The following is a 24431-nucleotide window of genomic DNA, read 5'->3' as shown; positions in this document are numbered from 1 at the left end:
TAGCGGGAAAAAATAAAAAGCTATTTTATCTTGAGTTTTTTTGTTTTAGTGTATTGTGTATCGTGAGGTTTTTTTACTTGTCGCTATACAAACGTTAATGCTTATTCTATATGCTATTGGACATATGATTAACCTTTAGTTATACTACAAGAATTTGAGAAATTGGACGTATACCGGACGATATCCGATTCGTCTATGATCTCGGTAAATTCTCGGTCGTCTACTGGGCACCTGTTCACCTGTCTGGACCAATCCTGGATGCAGGGACGGTGGAAAACGTGGCTGCAGCAGTTGAGTGCGCCCACGGCGTGATCGGAGAGTTGACTGTCGCAGAGGCAGCACATTCCTTCCGTGTAGGTGTAGTGGCTGCTGTTGCAGCCTCCCCGGGAGTGGGACTGCAAGAAAGAATGATTAGATTTCGTCGGATCCGATAGCGAACGACATACGTCGCCGCAATCATCTCCGCTGTGACGTCGGTGGGAGTGATGCCGGTCCTTGGATCTGTTCCTGCGGCAGTTTTTCTTCTTCTTCTTGTGCTTTCGGCGTTTGTGGGAGCCGCTGTCGTTGGAGCCCGAACTGGAGTCCGAACCGCTGCCACTGCCGCTGCCGCTACCACTGCCACTGCCGCTTCCTGAGCCACTACCGCTGCCCGATCCGCTGCTACTGGAATCGTTGGAACCTAAGATCGAAAAAGCATTGACTGACTGTCAAAGAGGGCCAACGTAGCCTGCTGAAAGGGGTATTCTAGTCTAGGAATGTGAAAAAAATCCATTGTTTCATTATGTCGAATCTTAAGCCTTTAGGAACGTGCTCTTAAGAGGATTTTTCAATATTTAAATTATTTTCGGACGTATACTTGCTTAAGTGACGTGGAATCCAAAGACGAAACTTTAAACCCCTTTTTCGAGACGGTTGACAGTTGAAGTTGACAAATGGTCCTTCGATAAAACAGCCAATGCACATCGTAGATGACGTCGAATATACTGACAAAGGCAGTTTGTAAAAACGTAAACGTTCGTTTTAAACTCGAGCCGGATTTTTCCCCCTCATTTTACTCCGGTTAGAAAGAGATACAACGTTTTATGATGCTGCTCGATTTGTGATGGTACTGGTCGACCCTGTTGTCAAATGTCTACAAAATTCTGCAAAATATTATTGATAATAATTAGAGGTTACAGGCCGGCAAACGTTGCAAACCGAAATTCTAAGATAATGGGGCAACATTGCGACGTGCTGACGTCATACATTTTGATGACGTGCATTGGCTATTTTATTGCATAGAATATACAATCTTCTATCGTATTAAAGTAACATTAGGATTTTTATTAAATCCACTGGACTGAAAAATGGTAAAAAAAGTCTTGTTTTGTTCGAGAAGCTCTAATTTGACAAAATTAATTTAATATTTGAGAAATCCTCGTGAGGTTTAAGCTTTGATAAATATAAAAAAGTCTCCAGGCTAGAATATCTGCTTAAAATGCCAAGTCAATCAATAGAATCAGTATTTCCGTATGCAACGATGGCAGTTCACTAGATAATATGCATATTATCCTGATAACAATTCTCAACTTCCACCAAACTCCGAATAAGAACCAGCAGCATTCGCAAACATCACAAAGATATTCCGGACTGGATATTCCGGACTATAAAGGATAGGACAGATGCACCTACCAAAGGATTTTGATAATACCTTTAAGACGCTTTATAAAACAATCAATTCCCGGTATTTAGCTACGAAAAACTGTCAAAACAATGGCCAACATTTAAAAAATACTATCAGCTCTGCCCCTGAATCAAGATTTCCATTAAGAGTCTCCCTAATTTTGCAAACAACACCTAAATCTTTCGAGAAAAATTATTAACGGTCAAGTCGAAAAAAAATTAATGATCTAATAGGTCGTTATAAAAAGTGAACGTTTATTCAGAGATACCCAGGATATTTTTTTCTCGCTCCTTTGTTATTGACGGGTTTTTACCGACAATTTGCCATTGTATATTATATATTTTAGATGAATAGACCCTCATTAATATCATAAGTGGTAGGAATTGTTTGTGTTTGTATCGATAAAACGCGACGTTGCCATATCGTGCAAGATATCCCTATTTCATTATATTATATATGGTGGGTTAGATATATATTTTTTTATTAATGAATGATATCGAAATTAAATCATGCCATTTTATAAAAACTGACATACAATAGGAATGTCACAAAAATAATTGCGATAATATAAAGCGTGATATACAATTACGACAGTACGGTAAAGAATATGAAATCGTAATTTGTTTGTATTCAAATTGATAAACCGCGACGTTGTCATGTCGTGCTAAATATCCCTATTTCCTTATATTATTTATAGTGGTTTGTTTTTTTTTGTTTTTTTTCATTAGTGATATCGAAAATACACGTGTGAGTATTTTTAAATGATGCCATTTTATAAAAACTCACAGGCAATTGGTAACGCAAAAATAACCGTGATAATATAAAGTTTGTAGTGACGTCATTTTAAATCATCTGGAACTTCTACGTCACTGTGATAACTATTCAGAGCCAGTAAAGGTAGTTTCGGAGTAAGACGATGGATTTTTGACAGCCGAAGTTTGACACTGTGAAATGTCACAGTGGTTGCCGTATTGTGCACAACGTATCATTGTTTGAATCCATAATATTTGTAGTTAAGTTGATGCGACGTTGCCATGTTGTACCTAAAATCGCTGTATTACCGCGAAACGTTCTCTGCTTACCTCGTCGGCCCGCGTGCCATCCCTCCACCTCGAAATCCGACTCGCAGTCCGAATCCTCGATGCCCATTTCCACCGGACGAAGGAACGATCTGACCTGGAACAAAACTCATTAGGCGGGCCTTGAAAGACCATCCGATACGGAGGCTATTATTCAATTGCCGGGTGATTTCTCGGCTTTAACCGGCGACCTTGACTAACGGCGGAGCGTGTGTGCCCAATAGTCAAGAAGTGTCGCGAGATGGTTTGTGATTTTGCGTCGGTATGTATTGAGATCGACTGTAATTATGTTTGAAATAGATTTGATTGTGTACATTTACACATAGATATTAAAAAATATATCAGCTCTCAGTGGGAATCGATCCTAGGCAATCTATGATCGACAACGATAAACACAGCCAACTTGATTCAGTTTAAAATTAACTAGTAATAAGTAAAAATTAGATTTTTTTGTGTCAGATGTTTACTATTCGCTCTGATTTTACTTAACACTTTTGACCCGAACACTGACAGCTAACGAACGACAACTAATTAATGAAAATCCGGACATATTTTACGCGCTAACTCATCAGATGTTCAAAAGCTTTTAATCTGACATAAAATTGATTTTCTTTACAAAGCCACATAAGTTTTGAAAATACTCAAACCATTCGATAATAAGGGACTCCCAAAAGGTCAACACTCCGTTGTACGTCTCATCATCTAATAATAAAAAATGAATAAATATATGTTCGTTTTTCTATGTAAGGATCTGTTATTCAATCATCATTCCTGTTACCTCTTGAGACAAGAAAGAATACAGTCTTCAAAAAAATCAGAATCATACTTTTAGATTCTGTAAAAAGAATATATATCAAAAAAGTAGGTTACCAACTATTCAGATCCGTTCAAAACAACTATGCCCAGGAACATTTCGAAATATCTATACGACAAATATAACGGATTTATCAAAAATTCCGAGATTTTTATAAATAGAACCAAATTATTAACGAACACTAGAAATAAACAACGTAATTTCAAATAATTTCAACTTTGTTTTACGCAATTTCCTTTCTAATTGGTAGATTAGGATCGGTTTTCAAAAACTACTTATATTTCACACGATAAAAGCCGAATTACTTTATTCCGGGCGAATTTAAATATAAGTTTTAAAAAAGTTTCTAATTATTAGTGGGAATCGAACCTAGTCTATTTTAAACCAAAAATAAATCTGTATGGGGTGAATGATATTTAATTACAACATTTATATGATGATTATTAAAGCAAACAATAATGAAATTTAAAAAAAATGGGATTTTAGAACCGATATTACTTGAATAAATATAAAAAAGTTTTTGGTTTTGAGTAGGAATCGAACCCAGTCCATCCCTTGCAAACTAGAAATATCTCTATGTTGGGAGACTGATATTTATTACCAAAATTATATGATGATTATTAAGGCAAACACTAATGTACTAGAGAAAAAAAACTATTTTAAAAGGTAAATAGCTTATTACCGACCTAATTTAAACTTAAGTTTTACAAATATCAATAATTTTGTGTAAATAAATTTAAAAAAGTTTTTTGTTTTCAGTAGGGATCGAACCTAGTCCCTTTTAAGCTGAACATAGCTCAGTATTGAGTCAACGTTATTTATTTGTTGCATTTACAATGATGATTATCAAAACAAACAAGAATGGAATCGAAAAAACAGGACTACTACTTACTCTAATGCTTGGAGGCCGAAACACGACTAGACGGTGACCTTACTGACCAGAAACTAGACGCGAAACGAGCTAACCCGTTGAATAAATACCGAATCTCGCTTTTTGTTGGTCTAATCTCTCCTTGTTACTTCCGTGATTCCTCTCATCTAACCCGATGACGTAATACTAAGCTCACGTACTAAAACAGCGCATTAGTACGTGGTCATATGTTCAGATTTTGCAATATATTTCTAATATCAATAATAAAAACATTTAACCTGGCAGTAACACGATGTTACAGGTACCGCACAAGGCCAATTTGATCTATTGTTGCCATATTTTGATATACAAAAGGCTTTTCTGTATGGTGAATGTTAAATATCAATCATATTCAATACATATTTGTTTGGTTACTGTAATTTTACTATGAATTATGAATCAATATTTGAAAAAAAAATCCTCAGCGGTATTTGATCTCAGGTACTTTAGAATTGATAAATGCGAGTAAGCCAACTTGATTTGTTTATCATTATTTTCATCATGTTAATTAAGTGTGACTACATACAAAAGTGTCGTTTTAAACGTTTTTTTAGCCCCATAATTAACGACATATGGAAGTTCCAGCTCAATTAGAGATCTGAAATATTTTGGCCTTTTTTCCATATATATACTCAGGAAAAATCGCGATTTTTGGCCATTTTCAGACTTTTCCTTATAACTCTTGTTGAAACTAAGATGGCTTGATGAAAGTGTCAGGGTATATGTAAAATTGGATGCTCAATAACGTGGTGTAATTGTTATTTCGATAACAAAAGATGTTTTGAAGATAAGGGCGTAATGAGAATTTGGGTAAAAATTCTTTAAAAATGATTTTTAGCCATATCATGAAAACTGTTAAGTATAAAGCAAAAGGGATGACTTCTACGTTTTTTAGCCCCATAATTAAGGACATATGGAAGTTCCAGCTCAATTAGAGATCTGAAATATTTTGGCCTTTTTTCCATATATATACTCAGGAAAAATCGCGATTTTTGGCCCTTTTCAGACTTTTCCTTATAACTCTTGTTGAAACTAAGATGGCTTGATGAAAGTGTCATGGTATATGTAAAATTCGATGCTCAATAACGTGGTGTAATTGTTATTTCGATAACGAAAGATGTTTTGAAGATAAAGACGTAATGAGAATTTGGGTAAAAATTCTTTAAAACTGATTTTTAGCCATATCATGAAAACTGTTAAGTATAAAGCAAAAGGGATGATTTCTACGTTTTTTTAGCCCCATAATTAAGGACATATGGAAGTTCCAGCTCAATTAGAGATCTGAAATATTTTGGCCATTTTTCCATATATATACTCAGGAAAAATCGCGATTTTTGGCCATTTTCAGACTTTTCCTTATAACTCTTGTTGAAACTAAGATGGCTTGATGAAAGTGTCATGGTATATGTAAAATTCGATGCTCAATAACGTGGTGTAATTGTTATTTCGATAACGAAAGATGTTTTGAAGATAAAGACGTAATGAGAATTTGGGTAAAAATTCTTTAAAACTGATTTTTAGCCATATCATGAAAACTGTTAAGTATAAAGCAAAAGGGATGATTTCTACGTTTTTTTAGCCCCATAATTAAGGACATATGGAAGTTCCAGCTCAATTAGAGATCTGAAATATTTTGGCCATTTTTCCATATATATACTCAGGAAAAATCGCGATTTTTGGCCATTTTCAGACTTTTCCTTATAACTCTTGTTGAAACTAAGATGGCTTGATGAAAGTGTCATGGTATATGTAAAATTCGATGCTCAATAACGTGGTGTAATTGTTATTTCGATAACGAAAGATGTTTTGAAGATAAAGACGTAATGAGAATTTGGGTAAAAATTCTTTAAAACTGATTTTTAGCCATATCATGAAAACTGTTAAGTATAAAGCAAAAGGGATGATTTCTACGTTTTTTTAGCCCCATAATTAAGGACATATGGAAGTTCCAGCTCAATTAGAGATCTGAAATATTTTGGCCATTTTTCCATATATATACTCAGGAAAAATCGCGATTTTTGGCCATTTTCAGACTTTTCCTTATAACTCTTGTTGAAACTAAGATGGCTTGATGAAAGTGTCATGGTATATGTAAAATTCGATGCTCAATAACGTGGTGTAATTGTTATTTCGATAACGAAAGATGTTTTGAAGATAAAGACGTAATGAGAATTTGGGTAAAAATTCTTTAAAACTGATTTTTAGCCATATCATGAAAACTGTTAAGTATAAAGCAAAAGGGATGATTTCTACGTTTTTTTAGCCCCATAATTAAGGACATATGGAAGTTCCAGCTCAATTAGAGATCTGAAATATTTTGGCCATTTTTCCATATATATACTCAGGAAAAATCGCGATTTTTGGCCATTTTCAGACTTTTCCTTATAACTCTTGTTGAAACTAAGATGGCTTGATGAAAGTGTCATGGTATATGTAAAATTGGATGCTCAATAACGTAGTGTAATTGTTATTTCGATAACGAAAGATGTTTTGAAGATAAAGACGTAATGAGAATTTGGGTAAAAATTCTTTAAAACTGATTTTTAGCCATATCATGAAAACTGTTAAGTATAAAGCAAAAGGGATGATTTCTACGTTTTTTTAGCCCCATAATTAACGACATATGGAAGTTCCAGCTCAATTGGAGATCTGAAATATTTTGGCCTTTTTTCCATATATATACTCAGGAAAAATCGCGATTTTTGGCCATTTTCAGACTTTTCCTTATAACTCTTGTTGAAACTAAGATGGCTTGATGAAAGTGTCATGGTATATGTAAAATTGGATGCTCAATAACGTGGTGTAATTGTTATTTCGATAACGAAAGATGTTTTGAAGATAAAGACGTAATGAGAATTTGGGTAAAAATTCTTTAAAACTGATTTTTAGCCATATCATGAAAACTGTTAAGTATAAAGCAAAAGGGATGATTTCTACGTTTTTTTAGCCCCATAATTAAGGACATATGGAAGTTCCAGCTCAATTAGAGATCTGAAATATTTTGGCCATTTTTCCATATATATACTCAGGAAAAATCGCGATTTTTGGCCATTTTCAGACTTTTCCTTATAACTCTTGTTGAAACTAAGAAGGCTTGATGAAAGTGTCATGGTATATGTAAAACTGGATGCTCAATAACGTGGTGTAATTGTTATTTCGATAACGAAATATGTTTTGAAGATAAAGACGTAATGAGAATTTGGGTAAAAATTCTTTAAAACTGATTTTTAGCCATATCATGAAAACTGTTAAGTATAAAGCAAAAGGGATGATTTCTACGTTTTTTTAGCCCCATAATTAAGGACATATGGAAGTTCCAGCTCAATTAGAGATCTGAAATATTTTGGCCTTTTTTCCATATACTCAGGAAAAATCGCGATTTTTGGCCATTTTCAGACTTTTCCTTATAACTCTTGTTGAAACTAAGAAGGCTTGATGAAAGTGTCATGGTATATGTAAAACTGGATGCTCAATAACGTGGTGTAATTGTTATTTCGATAACGAAATATGTTTTGAAGATAAAGACGTAATGAGAATTTGGGTAAAAATTCTTTAAAACTGATTTTTAGCCATATCATGAAAACTGTTAAGTATAAAGCAAAAGGGATGATTTCTACGTTTTTTTAGCCCCATAATTAAGGACATATGGAAGTTCCAGCTCAATTAGAGATCTGAAATATTTTGGCCTTTTTTCCATATACTCAGGAAAAATCGCGATTTTTGGCCATTTTCAGACTTTTCCTTATAACTCTTGTTGAAAGTAAGATGACTTGATGAAAGTGTCAAGGTATATGTAAAATTGGATGCTCAATAACGTGGTGTAATTGTTATTTCGATAACGAAAGATGTTTTGAAGATAAAGACGTAATGAGAATTTGGGTAAAAATTCTTTAAAACTGATTTTTAGCCATATCATGAAAACTGTTAAGTATAAAGCAAAAAGGATGATTTCTACGTTTTTTTAGCCCCATAATTAAGGACATATGGAAGTTCCAGCTCAATTAGAGATCTGAAATATTTTGGCCATTTTTCCATATATATACTCAGGAAAAATCGCGATTTTTGGCCATTTTCAGACTTTTCCTTATAACTCTTGTTGAAACTAAGATGGCTTGATGAAAGTGTCATGGTATATGTAAAATTGGATGCTCAATAACGTGGTGTAATTGTTATTTCGATAACGAAAGATATTTTGAAGATAAAGACGTAATGAGAATTTGGGTAAAAATTCTTTAAAACTGATTTTTAGCCATATCATGAAAACTGTTAAGTATAAAGCAAAAGGGATGATTTCTACGTTTTTTTAGCCCCATAATTAAGGACATATGGAAGTTCCAGCTCAATTAGAGATCTGAAATATTTTGGCCTTTTTTCCATATATATACTCAGGAAAAATCGCGATTTTTGGCCATTTTCAGACTTTTCCTTATAACTCTTGTTGAAACTAAGATGGCTTGATGAAAGTGTCATGGTATATGTAAAATTGGATGCTCAATAACGTGGTGTAATTATTATTTCGATAACGAAAGATGTTTTGAAGATAAAGACGTAATGAGAATTTGGGTAAAAATTCTTTAAAACTGATTTTTAGCCATATCATGAAAACTGTTAAGAATAAAGCAAAAGGGATGATTTCTACGTTTTTTTTAGCCCCATAATTAACGACATATGAAAGTTCCAGCTCAATTGGAGATCTGAAATATTTTGGCCTTTTTTCCATATATATACTCAGGAAAAATCGCGATTTTTGGCCATTTTCAGACTTTTCCTTATAACTCTTGTTGAAACTAAGATGGCTTGATGAAAGTGTCATGGTATATGTAAAATTAGATGCTCAACAATGTGGTGTAATTGTTATTTCGACCATGAAAGATGTTTTGAAGGTAAGGATGTAATGAGAATTTGGGTAAAAATTCTTTAAAACTGATTTTTAGCTATATCTTGAAAACTGTTAAATATAAAGTAACGTTCTACGTTTTTTCGCCCCATAAATAACGACATAGGTTAAAATACAACGTTTAGTCTATTTGATACTTAATTGTAATGGTTTATTAAAAATATCAATATATATATACTTTGAATTTGATAGTTTTCAAGATATGTGATCGAAAAATATTCTACTAATTTTTTGAAAGCACACTTAAGGTATGTCTTAAATACTAAAGGTTATACCAAAACCAGCATACTGGCATTCGATCCAGCACAAAATTAGCTAAAAAAACCCTTGTAATTAGCTAAAAAGAGACAACAGCAAAAAAATTTAAATCTTTTTATCCACCCTAGACCCCCAAAATCAAGGGCTTTCACGCTATTCGCGGCTATTCTTAATGTAATAATGTTCTTAAATAAACATTCATCATCAACCACAACGTCGTATTATAAGTATTTTGGTGTAACACGTGTAATAAGGTTACTAAGTAGTCAGAACACACAAAAAATGATATCAGTCATAAACCACATCCTCAAATAAGACCGCGAAATAAAAAGGCAATGATTTTACTATGATAGCATAACTTAAATTATCGTTTAAGACACGTATTAGACCATTTATCAGACAAAGCCTCTTGAAAAGTTCAACCAGAAATTGATTTTCACCAATATTGCAACTACCTTATACTACCTTATACTTATACCTTATACTACCTTATACTTATACCTTATACTACCTTATACTTATACCTTATACTACCTTATACTTATACTTTATACTACCTTATACTTATACCTTATCCTACCTTATACTTATACCTTATACTACCTTATACTTATACCTTATACTACCTTATACTTATACCTTATACTACCTTATACTATTATACTGCTTTTACTCAGCAACTACCTTATCTAGCGGCTAATAAGTATAACATGCTACTTCCAGAAGTGGCCCTGGTGTTGGCAATCACTTGAAACAACGGGATTCTTGCATTCGCAAATCTTTTTGATGCCTGCACAAAAAACTAATCGCTCTTACAGACTTGTGACAGTGATCTTGGCATCGATTTATAACAAAATTCTAATCAAAATAAAATAATGAAACAAAAATAATTCATTTTAACTGTTAATTTTCAAACTATCTGACATTTGCTCACAATTCCATCATTTATCAATTTCTTCTTCAATGTGTCTCATCCAGTTCATACAAACGAAAAGTTTTTTAACCATTCCTGTTGCCAACCTGTTCCTGTTGTTATGATTGACAAAATCTAATCAATTGTAATTCCAACGCTTACCTTTTTCCATCAACTTTTGTTGTCTTAACACTATTTTTATTATCATTTTGCAATGAGTGACCATTGGGTATATTGGTTCCATCTGAAAAATCCATGTCTCATCAATCAAGTACACATATTGAAATAATAAGTCTTCCTTGATTTTATTATATGCTTTTGGAAGTTCTTCTAATATCTGGAAATTCCATTATATATGTTCGTCAGTTATGTTTACACTATTTAAATCATATTTTACCTAACAGTGTATAAAAGTACATGAGGTATAAACTCTGAAATAATTGTATTAAATTGTGTTCATGTTGAAAAAAACCACTCACATATTTCGTACATTTCGTATATAGGACGGTTTCTTTTCGGTGAGTGATATTTTTCATTTTTTGAGATATTTCAGTGACCATATCCATACTAATATTCAGTTTTTTTTACTTCTTCATTACATACGCTTAGTACAATCTTAATTTACAATTAATTTATTACTACTTTTCCTATGTACTTGGATTAATTAACAAGCAAGACGAGTGCGAGAAAATACATCAGTATGTATTCCTGAATTATAAAATCATAATTATTTATTAATTGTTAACTTATAGCTATAGTTTACACTAAATGTATACACTTTATATAAGTTCGTATGGTTTTGTTCGCTTCAATCTCCTGGCATCCTGCGCACTGTCCAGCAGTTGTATTGCTTCCACGTTAGTATGATTTAGTAATCTTCGTTCGTGTTTCAAGGCGAAATCTTGGATAACTTCGCAAAACCATTTGATTTCCAAGTCATCGTGCAGTTCTTCGTTGGTTACATAGCGATAGGTATTGGTAATCAATCGAAGGACCCTGTTTTGACAGCGTTGTATGACTAGTTGATTTGAATTTTTAGTGCAACCCCATATTTGCACCCCATAGGTCCAAATTGGCTTTATAATTGTATTATAGATCAACCTCTTTGATTTTAGATCAAGTTGAGAGTATCTTCCGACTAACCAGTATAGTTGTTTTATTTTGGTTCTAATGTGTTTTGCTTTTTGTCTAACGTGATGCTTCCAATTTAATCTACCATCAAGATGGATTCCAAGGTATTTAGCTGATTCTGCTTGAGGAATCGGGCATCCATAGAGTGATATAATTAAGTTTTTATTATTTCGTCGCAATGCAAAATTAACGTGGACAGATTTGGAGCTATTAAGTTGAATTTTCCAATCTTTCGTCCATTTGTAGATTTTGTTGACTGCCACTTGCACTTTTTCTATTGCCCTAGGCAGAGATATATCTTTTGCCATAACAATTGTGTCGTCAGCAAAGGTTCCAAGAAGTGTTTCTTTTGTTGTCGGAATGTCAGCAGTGTAGAACAGATACAGGGGAGGTCCTAAGACGCTACCTCGTGGAACTCCAGCCGAGATATTTTTAAATATCGAGAACGCCATTTCGCGTGATACTCTAAATTTTCTTCCGAATAAATATGACTCTCTCCGGTTCTCCCCGGAGGCGGTATAATGAAATTTGTCACCGGATCCGGCAGGAATTATACATTCCGGGCCAATTGGATTTCGGGATATCGAACACCGGCGACGTCAAATGAAATTTCCCGCGACGGTGAAGAGTGGGGGGCGGGTGGTGGAGGTTCGCGCAAGCCGCCAGAGCCAAACCTCCCGAAGGTGGCACTCGGAGGGGGGATCGCTGCTGGATGTCGATTTTGCGATGGTGTGATGGGTAAAAATGTTCTGGAATGCTTTATTGGAATGATGCAAGCAGAATATTCTGTTCTGTAAGTTGACAGCCCTGTACTCATCGAGTTTTCGTGACAAAAGTCTAAATCTGGAGAATTATGGTGTGCTCACGAAAGGATATAAATTTACAACGTTGCCAGTTTTCGCAAATTATACGTACATTTAAGGAATATAATATAAATAGAATAAATTATCTTGATTTCACAAGTTAAACCTAATATTTCCGTCAAGATTCAAGTTAAAAATCGTTTGGTACACATCTCATCTCCTATAATGTGAAAAAAACCTAATATGAACAACCTTTTATAAACATCTCTTATTTTAAAATAGTTTTCGAAAGAAAAAAGAGATTATAAAACAATGTGTAATTATTTATCAACACAAAACTCCCCGGCCTACCATAGTAAAACACATTTTTTTGGTAAAATTAGTTTTTTATATTCAACATAATTCCCTTCAAGGGTGATACACTGATTATAGCGACCCTCCAACTTTTCGATACCATTTTTGTAGTACGATTTGTAGACCATTCTTTTGAGATCCGAGAATAGGAAATAGTCGCTGGAGACGAGATCTGGAAATTATCTTTGTCATCGTTTTCACTGACTTGTGACACGGTGCATTGTGCATTTTTCGGCGATTTCGTCGTTCAAACAGACCACCAATAACACTATGTTATAGTCGCTGTTGATGGTCTTTCCTTTTTCAAGGTAGTCAATGAAAATTATTCCCAAAATACATACGCCACAACCTTGCCAGCCGACTGTTGCGTTTTCCCACGCTTTAGAGCGGGTTCGTCGAGTGCAGTCCACTCGGATGACTGTCGATTGGACTTCGGAGTGAAATGATGGAGCCACGTTTTATCTATTGTCAGACATGGACGCAAAAACTCGGGTTTGTCATGCTTGATCATCTTCAAGCACTGCTCCGAATCATAGAGTGTCTGCTGTTTCGTTCTATTTTCGTAATATATAATTTTAAAATTATTTTCTTTGCACTATTATGTATGTAATAAATATAATTAACTTAATAAGTCGTGGTCGTGGAATTTCGACCATTGGGCGATCACTAGCCGTTAATAAAATATTTTTAACAAAAAAATCGAACCGACTTCAAAAAATAAATAAGGAGCTCACTAAAAGGTAACAAAAATCGAGGGAGTTGTTGAGATATTACCTATTATTGCCATAAAAATAGTCAAAAGTATTTTACTATTTATCTTTTTACCCTATTACATTAACAATCTTGAAAAATACCGTACCAAGATGTTATAATATTAATATACAATATTAATTTACAAGCAAACTACTATAAATTGGGTACATTTTTGTCAGGGTCGCGGCTAGGACGACAGAGCCAGAACGTTAAACATCAGTCAAATGAAACTCGTAAAACCAAAAATAGTAACTAATTAAGTCACTGGTAAAAAGTAGTAAAATCAGTCGAACCGAAAATAGCGACAGAAACAGTCGATAGTCGTTTTCAGTCGATAGTTCCCAACGCTAATAACATAGAAAGTATAACCTTCTCCTTTTTTGAAGTCTTTTATAAATACTCATGTACACTCACTCTTAAACAGAACACCTTGATACTTATCGTCTATAATTCGAACGGATTCCCAAATATTAAATATCCGAAAACAACGTGCAAAAACATCTAGATCAGTATCTCACGCATTGACCTGTTGTTTGGCCGTCTGTCGCAGGGACTGCGACGACGACTGCCTACGAGGGTCCTCTAAAAGCTGTAAACTACCGATAAACATTGTTTCGAATCGGCCGATTCTAATCTGGTACTATTATTTCGCCGCGCCTCTAGATGGGTCCCGACGATAGACGGCCAATAGTTCCGCATGGACCCCGCTAAATGTCACCGAATAAGCTGTTGTGCTCTTTTTTTCTTTTCTATTCATTCCGTTCGATGCTCATGTCAAACGGATGGCACAATGGACACCGTATCGGCTTAATAAGAACGGTAAATCGAGTGTGAGGGCGCTTGCACAACAATGAACTGACGAAAGGGCCTCTTCAGTCGCGAAAAAGGTAGTAGAAAAATATCTATTATGTTAAAAAACTATTAGATAATATTTGCAATATATGGTATTATTCAAAGTTGTGTTTTACTGCCCCTCTAGCTTATTGGTTTATCCATATTATCAGGTCAATTGAAAAGTCCCCGGCCTACCATAGTAACACACATTTTTTGGCAAAATTACTTCTTTTTATTCAACATAATTCCCTTCAAGGGTGATTCACTGATTATAGCGACCCTCCAACATTTCGATACCATTTTTATAGTACGATTTATCCTTTGCTTCAAAATAGGCCTCAGTATCGGCGATCATCTTTTCATTCGACGAAAATTTCTTCCCAGCGAGCATTCTTTTGAGATCCGAGAATAGGAAATAGTCGCTGGAGACGAGATCTGGAGATTACGATAGATGGATGGTTCTTTGTCATCGTTTTCACTGACTTGTGACACGGTGCATTGTGCATTTTTCGGCGATTTCGTCGTTCAAACAGACCACCAATAACGCTATGTTATAGTCGCTGTTGATGGTCTTTCCTTTTTCAAGGTAGTCAATGAAAATTATTCCCAAAATACATACGCCATAACCTTGCCAGCCGACTGTAGCGTTTTCCCACGCTTTAGAGCGGGTTCATCGAGTGCAGTCCACTTGGATGACTGCCGATTGGACTTCGGAGTGAAATGATGGAGCCATGTTTAATCTGTTGTCAGACATGGACGCAAAAACTCGGGTTTGTCATGCTTGATCATCTTCAAGCACTGCTCCGAATCATCAACTCGTTGTTGTTGATATCTTTAGAGTGTCTGCTGTTTCGTTCAATTTCAATTTACGGTCATTCAAAATCTTTTTGTGGATTTTTTTAGTGTGTTCGTCGGTAACAACCTCTTTTGATCGTCCATACTGCGTTCACGGTCTTCGGTGCTTATTTCACGACTTCTAAACTTAGCATACCAATCCTTGATGGTTGATTTTCCTGGGGCAGTGTCCGGAAACTCGGCATCAAGCCAAGTTTTTGCTTTAGCTGGATTGTTCCCTTCAAAAAGTAGTATTTGATAATACGCGAAATTTCATTTTATCATTTTTTTTTTCACATTAACAAAAGTTGCTTCATTCAAAATGCTATAATTCACAAACTAATGATCCGACAGCTGGCAAATGTATACACGCATCTTTTGAGGGTTAGGCCTAACTAAACATATGTATATAAATCTAGTAGCGCCGTCTATGTGTCAGGCCGGGGACTTTCCAATGGTCCTGTTAAACACATCTTTCCATTTGCTTGAAAATCGAGTTTAAAAACGGTAATGAATTTCCAGTACACCTGATATTTGTTATAATTTGCTCGTTCTTCAACGAGTTATCAAAATGGCAAAGGCAAATCTCAACAGGGGTAGTTTCTAACATTACCTTATCTCACCAATGGTAGAATTCACGCAATTAATAATGAGATAGCCACTAAAATAACTAATTCCTGTATTCTGGGTGGTCATCAATTCGTGATTAATCGACAATCAAACCCATTTCTCGACCGTTTCCGAGAGAACCACCTGACCGTCAATCGACCCCCATTCAGGTCCGGTGGACTGTCGATCTTTCGACCGTTCCGACAAATTAAAACAAATGAACAATCCGCCGATCGGTCTGCACGAGCCCGGCCGACCGAGAGAAACCCAATTAACCCACCCGTCAACAGCCATCTCGTCACGCCAAGCCACGCGGAATAATACGGCGGGAGCCCCGCGAAGCCCTAGGCCCTCCCGAACTTCGTTTACCTGTCCAGTTGGGGGGCTTCTGGCGGATCGATGTCGGTGAGGGTAGAGGTAGAAAATCCGTATACTTCATAAATGTAGTCTTAAAATGACTGGCGATTGTTCTACTAAATGTGATCTATAGTCTTTCGAATAAAATAGCCAACGCACGTCATCAAAATCTACAATGCACACAAAAACGTTACCGCGTCAAATGTGAGTAATTTAAATTAACTCTGGCCAAAAATTCTAATGTAAATAAGATAATGAAACAAGAATAACGTTATAAAATATAATTTATAGTCTATCCAAAGTTTTTTTGTACATACGTCATCAAGATGTTTATTGTATTGCCTGACACAATTTGTAAATTCGTTTTAGAATCAGACAATATCTTGCCTTATATATATATATATATATATATATATATATATATATATATATATATATATATATATATATATATATATATATATTGATATTTTTAATAAACCATTACAATTAAGCATCAAATAGATTAAACGTTGTATTTTAACGTATGTCGTTAATTATGGGGCGAAAAAAAGTAGAACGTTGCTTTATATTTAACAGTTTTCAAGATATGGCTAAAAATCAGTTTTAAAAATTTGTTACCCAAATTCTCATTACGTCCTTATCTTCAAAACATCTTTCGTTATCGAAATAACAATTACATCACGTTGTTGAGCATCCAATTTTACATATACCGTGACACTTTCATCAAGCCATCTTAGTTTCAACTAGAGTTATATGGAAAAGTCTGAAGATGGCCAAAAATCGCGATTTTTCCTGAGTATATATATGGAAAAAAGGCCAAAATATTTCAGATCTCCAATTGAGCTGGAACTTCCATATGTCGTTAATTATGGGGCTAAAAAAACGTAAAAATCATCAATTTTTCTTTATACTTAACAGTTTTCCAGATATGGCTAAAAATCAGTTTTAAAGAAATTTTAACCAAATTTTCATTACGTCCTTATTTTCAAAACATCTTTCGTTATCGAAATAACAATTACATCACGTTGTTGAGCATCCAATTTTACATATACCGTGACACTTTCATCAAGCCATCTTACTTTCAACTATAGTTATATGGAAAAGTCTGAAATTGGCCAAAAATCGCGATTTTTCCTGAGTATATATGTATGGAAAAAAGGCCAAAATATTTCAGATCTCCAATTGAGCTGGAACTTCCATATGTCGTTAATTATGGGGCTAAAAAAACGTAGAAATCATCAATTATGCTTTATACTTAACAGTTTTCAAGATATGGCTAAAATCAGTTTTAAAGAAATTTTAACGAAATTCTCATTACGTCCTTATCTTGAAAACATCTTTCGTTATCGAAATAACAATTACACCACGTTGTTGAGCATCCAATTTTATATATACCCTGACACTTTCATCAAGCCATCTTACTTTCAACTATAGTTATATGGAAAAGTCTGAAATTGGCCAAAAATCGCGATTTTTCCTGAGTATATATGTATGGAAAAAAGGCCAAAATATTTCAGATCTCCAATTGAGCTGGAACTTCCATATGTCGTTAATTATGGGGCTAAAAAAACGTAGAAATCATCAATTTTGCTTTATACTTAACAGTTTTCCAGATATGGCTAAAAATCAGTTTTAAAGAAATTTTAACCAAATTTTCATTACGTCCTTATTTTCAAAACATCCTTCGTTATCGAAATAACAATTACACCACGTTGTTGAGCATCCAATTTTACATATACCCTGACACTTTCATCAAGCCATCTTAGTTTCATCAAGAGTTATAAGGAAAAATCTGAAAATGGCCAATCGCGATTTTTCTGAGTATATATATATATATATATATATATATCGAAAAAAGGCTAAAATATTATAAATATAAATATTTTTAATAAACCATTACAATTAAGTATCAAAATAGACTAAACCTTTAAAATCAAGTATCAAAATATACTGAATATTTAAAATTAAGTACCAATGTAAAAGTTTGTTAAAAATAATTAAATGGGTTTTTATAATGTTTATGAAATATATTTAATTTTTTTGAAAAAATATGGAAAAGTATCTGCTTCCAAAAATATCGATAAATCTGTCCAGAAAATATCGATATATATCGACATATCGATATTTTTTCGGCATCCCTAGGATAGACTATAGTAGCTATAAAAAGTATTTACTATCCACATGGCAGATTGTTGAGAGACTAACGATCACAATAATTAAAAAAAAACGCGGGTCGGCTTGGTGGCACAGTGTTAAAGGCGATGGGACGGTCCTCCTACTGTTGCGATAGCCGCGGGTTCGAATCCTGCTGGGGCATGGTCGTTAATTTATGTTTGTGATTGTTTAAAATTTGTGAATGTTCTAGGCAAGAGTGTAAAATCCGACGAGGCTGGGTAAAACCGGATGTCTTCTGGGATGATTTCTAAAGTTGGTCACTCGCCAGTCGGTAGGCTTAATGCTGAGGACCGTGGTTCGGGGCCCACGTGAAACTTTAGGCCCAGTCCAGATAAACCCATAGTTGGTAAAAGCAGACTTTATAATATATATATAAAAAATATATAGACAAAAAAATTAAGCGTTATTTTTGGCTCGTATCCCCTAGAAGCGGGAGGCAGCCGGGAAAACGAAACGCGCCACTAAATTCACCCTTATTTTGACTGGCGAGCGACAACCAGGAAGAAGGCCGCCGCCCGATGAATTTATTCCCCATAAAATTTTACGGGTTTTTTATAATTACCACGTATCCTCGCGGACGGTTTTTTCCTTCCTCCTTTTACTCGCGTCCCGCCGCGACGAAACAATATATTTTCACTTGCCACTCGCAATGATCATAACACGGTATCTAGTTACCTATGCTCGTTTTCTCGTTTTTTTTTTCTCCCTCGGCCGACACCGCCGCCGCCGCCGATCTATTTCGATAGAGTCGTAACTTCCGATTCCGAAAAAAAATGCCGCGGCGTTATTTACCTTCGTTTGTTTTTTACTACGGATCGATTATGTTTCGAAATATCTCGGGTTTTATTGGTTGGTTTTTTTCGTGGCGTTTTACGTTTGAAACTAATTTTCGATTACAACTTTTATTTGTTGATTCCGGCCAACTTCGTGTTGACTCAGGAAAAATCGCGATTTTTGGCCGTTTTCAGACTTTTCCATATAACTCTGGTTCAAACTAAGATGGCTTGATGAAAGTGTCAGGATATATGTAAAATTGGATGCTCAATAACGTGGTGTAATTGTTATTTCGATAACGAAAGATGTTTTGAAGATAAGGACGTAATGAGAATTTGGCTAAAAATTATTTAAAACTGATTTTTAACCATATCTTGAAGACTGTTAAGTATAAAGCAAAAGGGATGATTTCTACGTTTTTTTAGCCCCATAATTAACGGCATATGTAAGTTTCAGCTCAATTGGAGATCTGAAATATTTTGGCCTTTTTTCCATATATATACTCAGGAAAAATCGCGATTTTTGACCATTTTCAGACTTTTCCTTATAACTCTGGTTGAAACTAAGATGGCTTGATGAAAGTGTCAGGGTATATGTAAAATTGGATGCTCAATAACGTGATGTAATTGTTATTTCGATAACGAAAGATGTTTTGAAGATAAGGATGTAATGAGAATTTGGGTAAAAATTCTTTAAAACTGATTTTTAGCCATATCTTGAAAACTGTTAAGTATAAAGCAAAATTGATGATTTCTACGTTTTTTTAGCCCCATAATTAACGACATATGGAAGTTTCAGCTCATTTGGAGATCTGAAATATTTTGGCCTTTTTTCCATATATATACTCAGGAAAAATCGCGATTTTTGGCCATTTTCAGACTTTTCCATATAACTCTAGTTGAAACTAAGATGGCTTGATGAAAGTGTCACGGTATATGTAAAATTGGATGCTCAACAACGTGGTGTAATTGTTATTTCGATAACGAAAGATGTTTTGAAGATAAGGACGTAATGAGAATTTGGGTAAAAATTCTTTAAAACTGATTTTTAGCCATATCTTGAAAACTGTTAAGTATAAAGCAAAATTGATGATTTCTACGTTTTTTTCGCCCCATAATTAACGACATATGGAAGTTTCAGCTCATTTGGAGATCTGAAATATTTTGGCCTTTTTTCCATATATATACTCAGGAAAAATCGCGATTTTTGGCCATTTTCAGACTTTTCCTTATAACTCTTGTTCAAACTAAGATGGCTTGATGAAAGTGTCAGAGTATATGTAAAATTGGATGCTCAACAACGTGGTGTAATTGTTATTTCGATAACGAAAGATGTTTTGAAGATAAGGACGTAATGAGAATTTGGGTAAAAATTCTTTAAAACTGATTTTTAGCCATATCTTGAAAACTGTTAAGTATAAAGCAAAATTGATGATTTCTACGTTTTTTTAGCCCCATAATTAACGACATATGGAAGTTTCAGCTCAATTGGAGATCTGAAATATTTTGGCCTTTTTTCCATATATATACTCAGGAAAAATCGCGATTTTTGGCCATTTTCAGACTTTTCCTTATAACTCTTGTTCAAACTAAGATGGCTTGATGAAAGTGTCAGGGTATATGTAAAATTGGATGCTCAATAACGTGGTGTAATTGTTATTTCGATAACGAAAGATGTTTTGAAGATAAGGATGTAATGAGAATTTGGGTAAAAATTCTTTAAAACTGATTTTTAACCATATCTTGAAGACTGTTAAGTATAAAGCAAAAGGGATGATTTCTACGTTTTTTTAGCCCCATAATTAACGACATATGGAAGTTTCAGCTCAATTGGAGATCTGAAATATTTTGGCCTTTTTTCCATATATATACTCAGGAAAAATCGCGATTTTTGGCCATTTTCAGACTTTTCCTTATAACTCTAGTTGAAACTAAGATGGCTTGATGAAAGTGTCAGGATATATGTAAAATTGGATGCTCAATAACGTGGTGTAATTGTTATTTCGATAACGAAAGATGTTTTGAAGATAAGGACGTAATGAGAATTTGGGTAAAAATTCTTTAAAACTGATTTTTAACCATATCTTGAAGACTGTTAAGTATAAAGCAAAAGGGATGATTTCTACGTTTTTTTAGCCCCATAATTAACGGCATATGTAAGTTTCAGCTCAATTGGAGATCTGAAATATTTTGGCCTTTTTTCCATATATATACTCAGGAAAAATCGCGATTTTTGACCATTTTCAGACTTTTCCTTATAACTCTTGTTCAAACTAAGATGGCTTGATGAAAGTGTCAGGGTATATGTAAAATTGGATGCTCAATAACGTCGTGTAATTGTTATTTCGATAACGAAAGATGTTTTGAAGATAAGGACGTAATGAGAATTTGGGTAAAAATTATTTAAAACTGATTTTTAGCCATATCTTGAAAACTGTTAAGTATAAAGCAAAATTGATGATTTCTACCTTTTTTTAGCCCCATAATTAACGACATATGGAAGTTTCAGCTCAATTGGAGATCTGAAATATTTTGGCCTTTTTTCCATATATATACTCAGGAAAAATCGCGATTTTTGACCATTTTCAGACTTTTCCTTATAACTCTTGTTCAAACTAAGATGGCTTGATGAAAGTGTCAGGGTATATGTAAAATTGGATGCTCAATAACGTGGTGTAATTGTTATTTCGATAACGAAAGGTGTTTTGAAGATAAGGATGTAATGAGAATTTGGGTAAAAATTCTTTAAAACTGATTTTTAGCCATATCTTGAAAACTGTTAAGTATAAAGCAAAAGGGATGATTTCTACGTTTTTTAGCCCCATAATTAACGACATATGGAAGTTTCTGCTCAATTGGAGATCTGAAATATTTTGGCCTTTTTTCCATATATATACTCAGGAAAAATCGCGATTTTTGACCATTTTCAGACTTTTCCTTATAACTCTTGTTCAAACTAAGATGGCTTGATGAAAGTGTCAGGGTATATGTAAAATTGGATGCTCAATAACGTGGTGTAATTGTTATTTCGATAACGAAAGATGTTTTGAAGATAAGGACGTAATGAGAATTTGGATAAAAATTCTTTAAAACTGATTTTTAGCAATATCTTGAAAACCGTTAACTATAGAGCAAAACTGATGATTTCTACGTTTTTTTCGCCCCTTAATTAACGATATATAATAGTTTCAGCTCATTTGGAGATCTGAAATATTTTGACCTTTTTTCCATATATATACTCAGGAAAAATCGCGATTTTTGACCATTTTCAGACTTTTCCTTATAACTCTTGTTCAAACTAAGATGGCTTGATGAAAGTGTCAGGGTATATGTAAAATTGGATGCTCAATAACGTGGTGTAATTGTTATTTCGATAACGAAAGGTGTTTTGAAGATAAGGATGTAATGAGAATTTGGGTAAAAATTCTTTAAAACTGATTTTTAGCCATATCTTGAAAACTGTTAAGTATAAAGCAAAAGGGATGATTTCTACGTTTTTTAGCCCCATATTAACGACATATGGAAGTTTCTGCTCAATTGGAGATCTGAAATATTTTGGCCTTTTTTCCATATATATACTCAGGAAAAATCGCGATTTTTGACCATTTTCAGACTTTTCCTTATAACTCTTGTTCAAACTAAGATGGCTTGATGAAAGTGTCAGGGTATATGTAAAATTGGATGCTCAATAACGTGGTGTAATTGTTATTTCGATAACGAAAGATGTTTTGAAGATAAGGACGTAATGAGAATTTGGGTAAAAATTCTTTAAAACTGATTTTTAGCCATATCATGAAAACCGTTAACTATAGAGCAAAATTGATGATTTCTACGTTTTTTTCGCCCCTTAATTAACGACATATGATAGTTTCAGCTCATTTGGAGATCTGAAATATTTTGGCCTTTTTTCCATATATATACTCAGGAAAAATCGCGATTTTTGACCATTTTCAGACTTTTCCTTATAACTCTTGTTCAAACTAAGATGGCTTGATGAAAGTGTCAGGGTATATGTAAAATTGGATGCTCAATAACGTGGTGTAATTGTTATTTCGATAACGAAAGGTGTTTTGAAGATAAGGATGTAATGAGAATTTGGGTAAAAATTCTTTAAAACTGATTTTTAACCATATCTTGAAGACTGTTAAGTATAAAGCAAAAGGGATGATTTCTACGTTTTTTTAGCCTCATAATTAACGGCATATGATAGTTTCAACCCATTTGGAGATCTGAAATAATTTGGCCTTTTTTCCATATATATACTCAGGAAAAATCGCGATTTTTGACCATTTTCAGACTTTTCCTTATAACTCTTGTTCAAACTAAGATGGCTTGATGAAAGTGTCAGGGTATATGTAAAATTGGATGCTCAATAACGTGGTGTAATTGTTATTTCGATAACGAAAGGTGTTTTGAAGATAAGGATGTAATGAGAATTTGGGTAAAAATTCTTTAAAACTGATTTTTAACCATATCTTGAAGACTGTTAAGTATAAAGCAAAAGGGATGATTTCTACGTTTTTTTAGCCTCATAATTAACGGCATATGATAGTTTCAACCCATTTGGAGATCTGAAATAATTTGGCCTTTTTTCCATATATATACTCAGGAAAAATCGCGATTTTTGACCATTTTCAGACTTTTCCTTATAACTCTTGTTCAAACTAAGATGGCTTGATGAAAGTGTCAGGGTATATGTAAAATTGGATGCTCAATAACGTGGTGTAATTGTTATTTCGATAACGAAAGGTGTTTTGAAGATAAGGATGTAATGAGAATTTGGGTAAAAATTCTTTAAAACTGATTTTTAGCCATATCTTGAAAACTGTTAAGTATAAAGCAAAAGGGATGATTTCTACGTTTTTTAGCCCCATAATTAACGACATATGGAAGTTTCTGCTCAATTGGAGATCTGAAATATTTTGGCCTTTTTTCCATATATATACTCAGGAAAAATCGCGATTTTTGACCATTTTCAGACTTTTTCTTATAACTCTTGTTCAAACTAAGATGGCTTGATGAAAGTGTCAGGGTATATGTAAAATTGGATGCTCAATAACGTGGTGTAATTGTTATTTCGATAACGAAAGGTGTTTTGAAGATAAGGATGTAATGAGAATTTGGGTAAAAATTCTTTAAAACTGATTTTTAGCCATATCTTGAAAACTGTTAAGTATAGAGCAAAATTGATGATTTCTACGTTTTTTTCGCCCCTTAATTAACGACATATGATAGTTTCAGCTCATTTGGAGATCTGAAATATTTTGACCT

General features: G+C 34.0%; 2 protein-coding genes across 2 annotated transcripts in view; one reads left to right on the top strand and one right to left on the bottom strand.

Moving 5' to 3' along the window:
- Positions 1 to 24431, top strand: part of eya (eya transcriptional coactivator and phosphatase 2) — a 111031-nt gene that overhangs the window by 566 nt on the left and 86034 nt on the right. The window lies entirely within an intron of this gene.
- Positions 24 to 4586, bottom strand: LOC143201747 (uncharacterized). Its single transcript, XM_076412995.1, has 4 exons — positions 4449 to 4586; positions 2746 to 2839; positions 447 to 679; positions 24 to 395 (listed from the first exon to the last, which is right to left on the bottom strand). The coding sequence occupies exons 2-4, from the start codon at positions 2810 to 2812 to the stop codon at positions 129 to 131; spliced, it is 567 nt and encodes a 188-aa protein (XP_076269110.1). The 5' UTR covers positions 2813 to 2839; positions 4449 to 4586; the 3' UTR covers positions 24 to 128.

Source organism: Rhynchophorus ferrugineus, unplaced genomic scaffold, assembly GCF_030347505.1.
Source record: "Rhynchophorus ferrugineus isolate W39M unplaced genomic scaffold, kcgeb_rfMv2 rfM8, whole genome shotgun sequence".
Classification (NCBI taxonomy): Eukaryota; Metazoa; Arthropoda; class Insecta; order Coleoptera; family Curculionidae; genus Rhynchophorus; species Rhynchophorus ferrugineus.
This window is presented reverse-complemented; position numbering and strand designations above follow the sequence as displayed.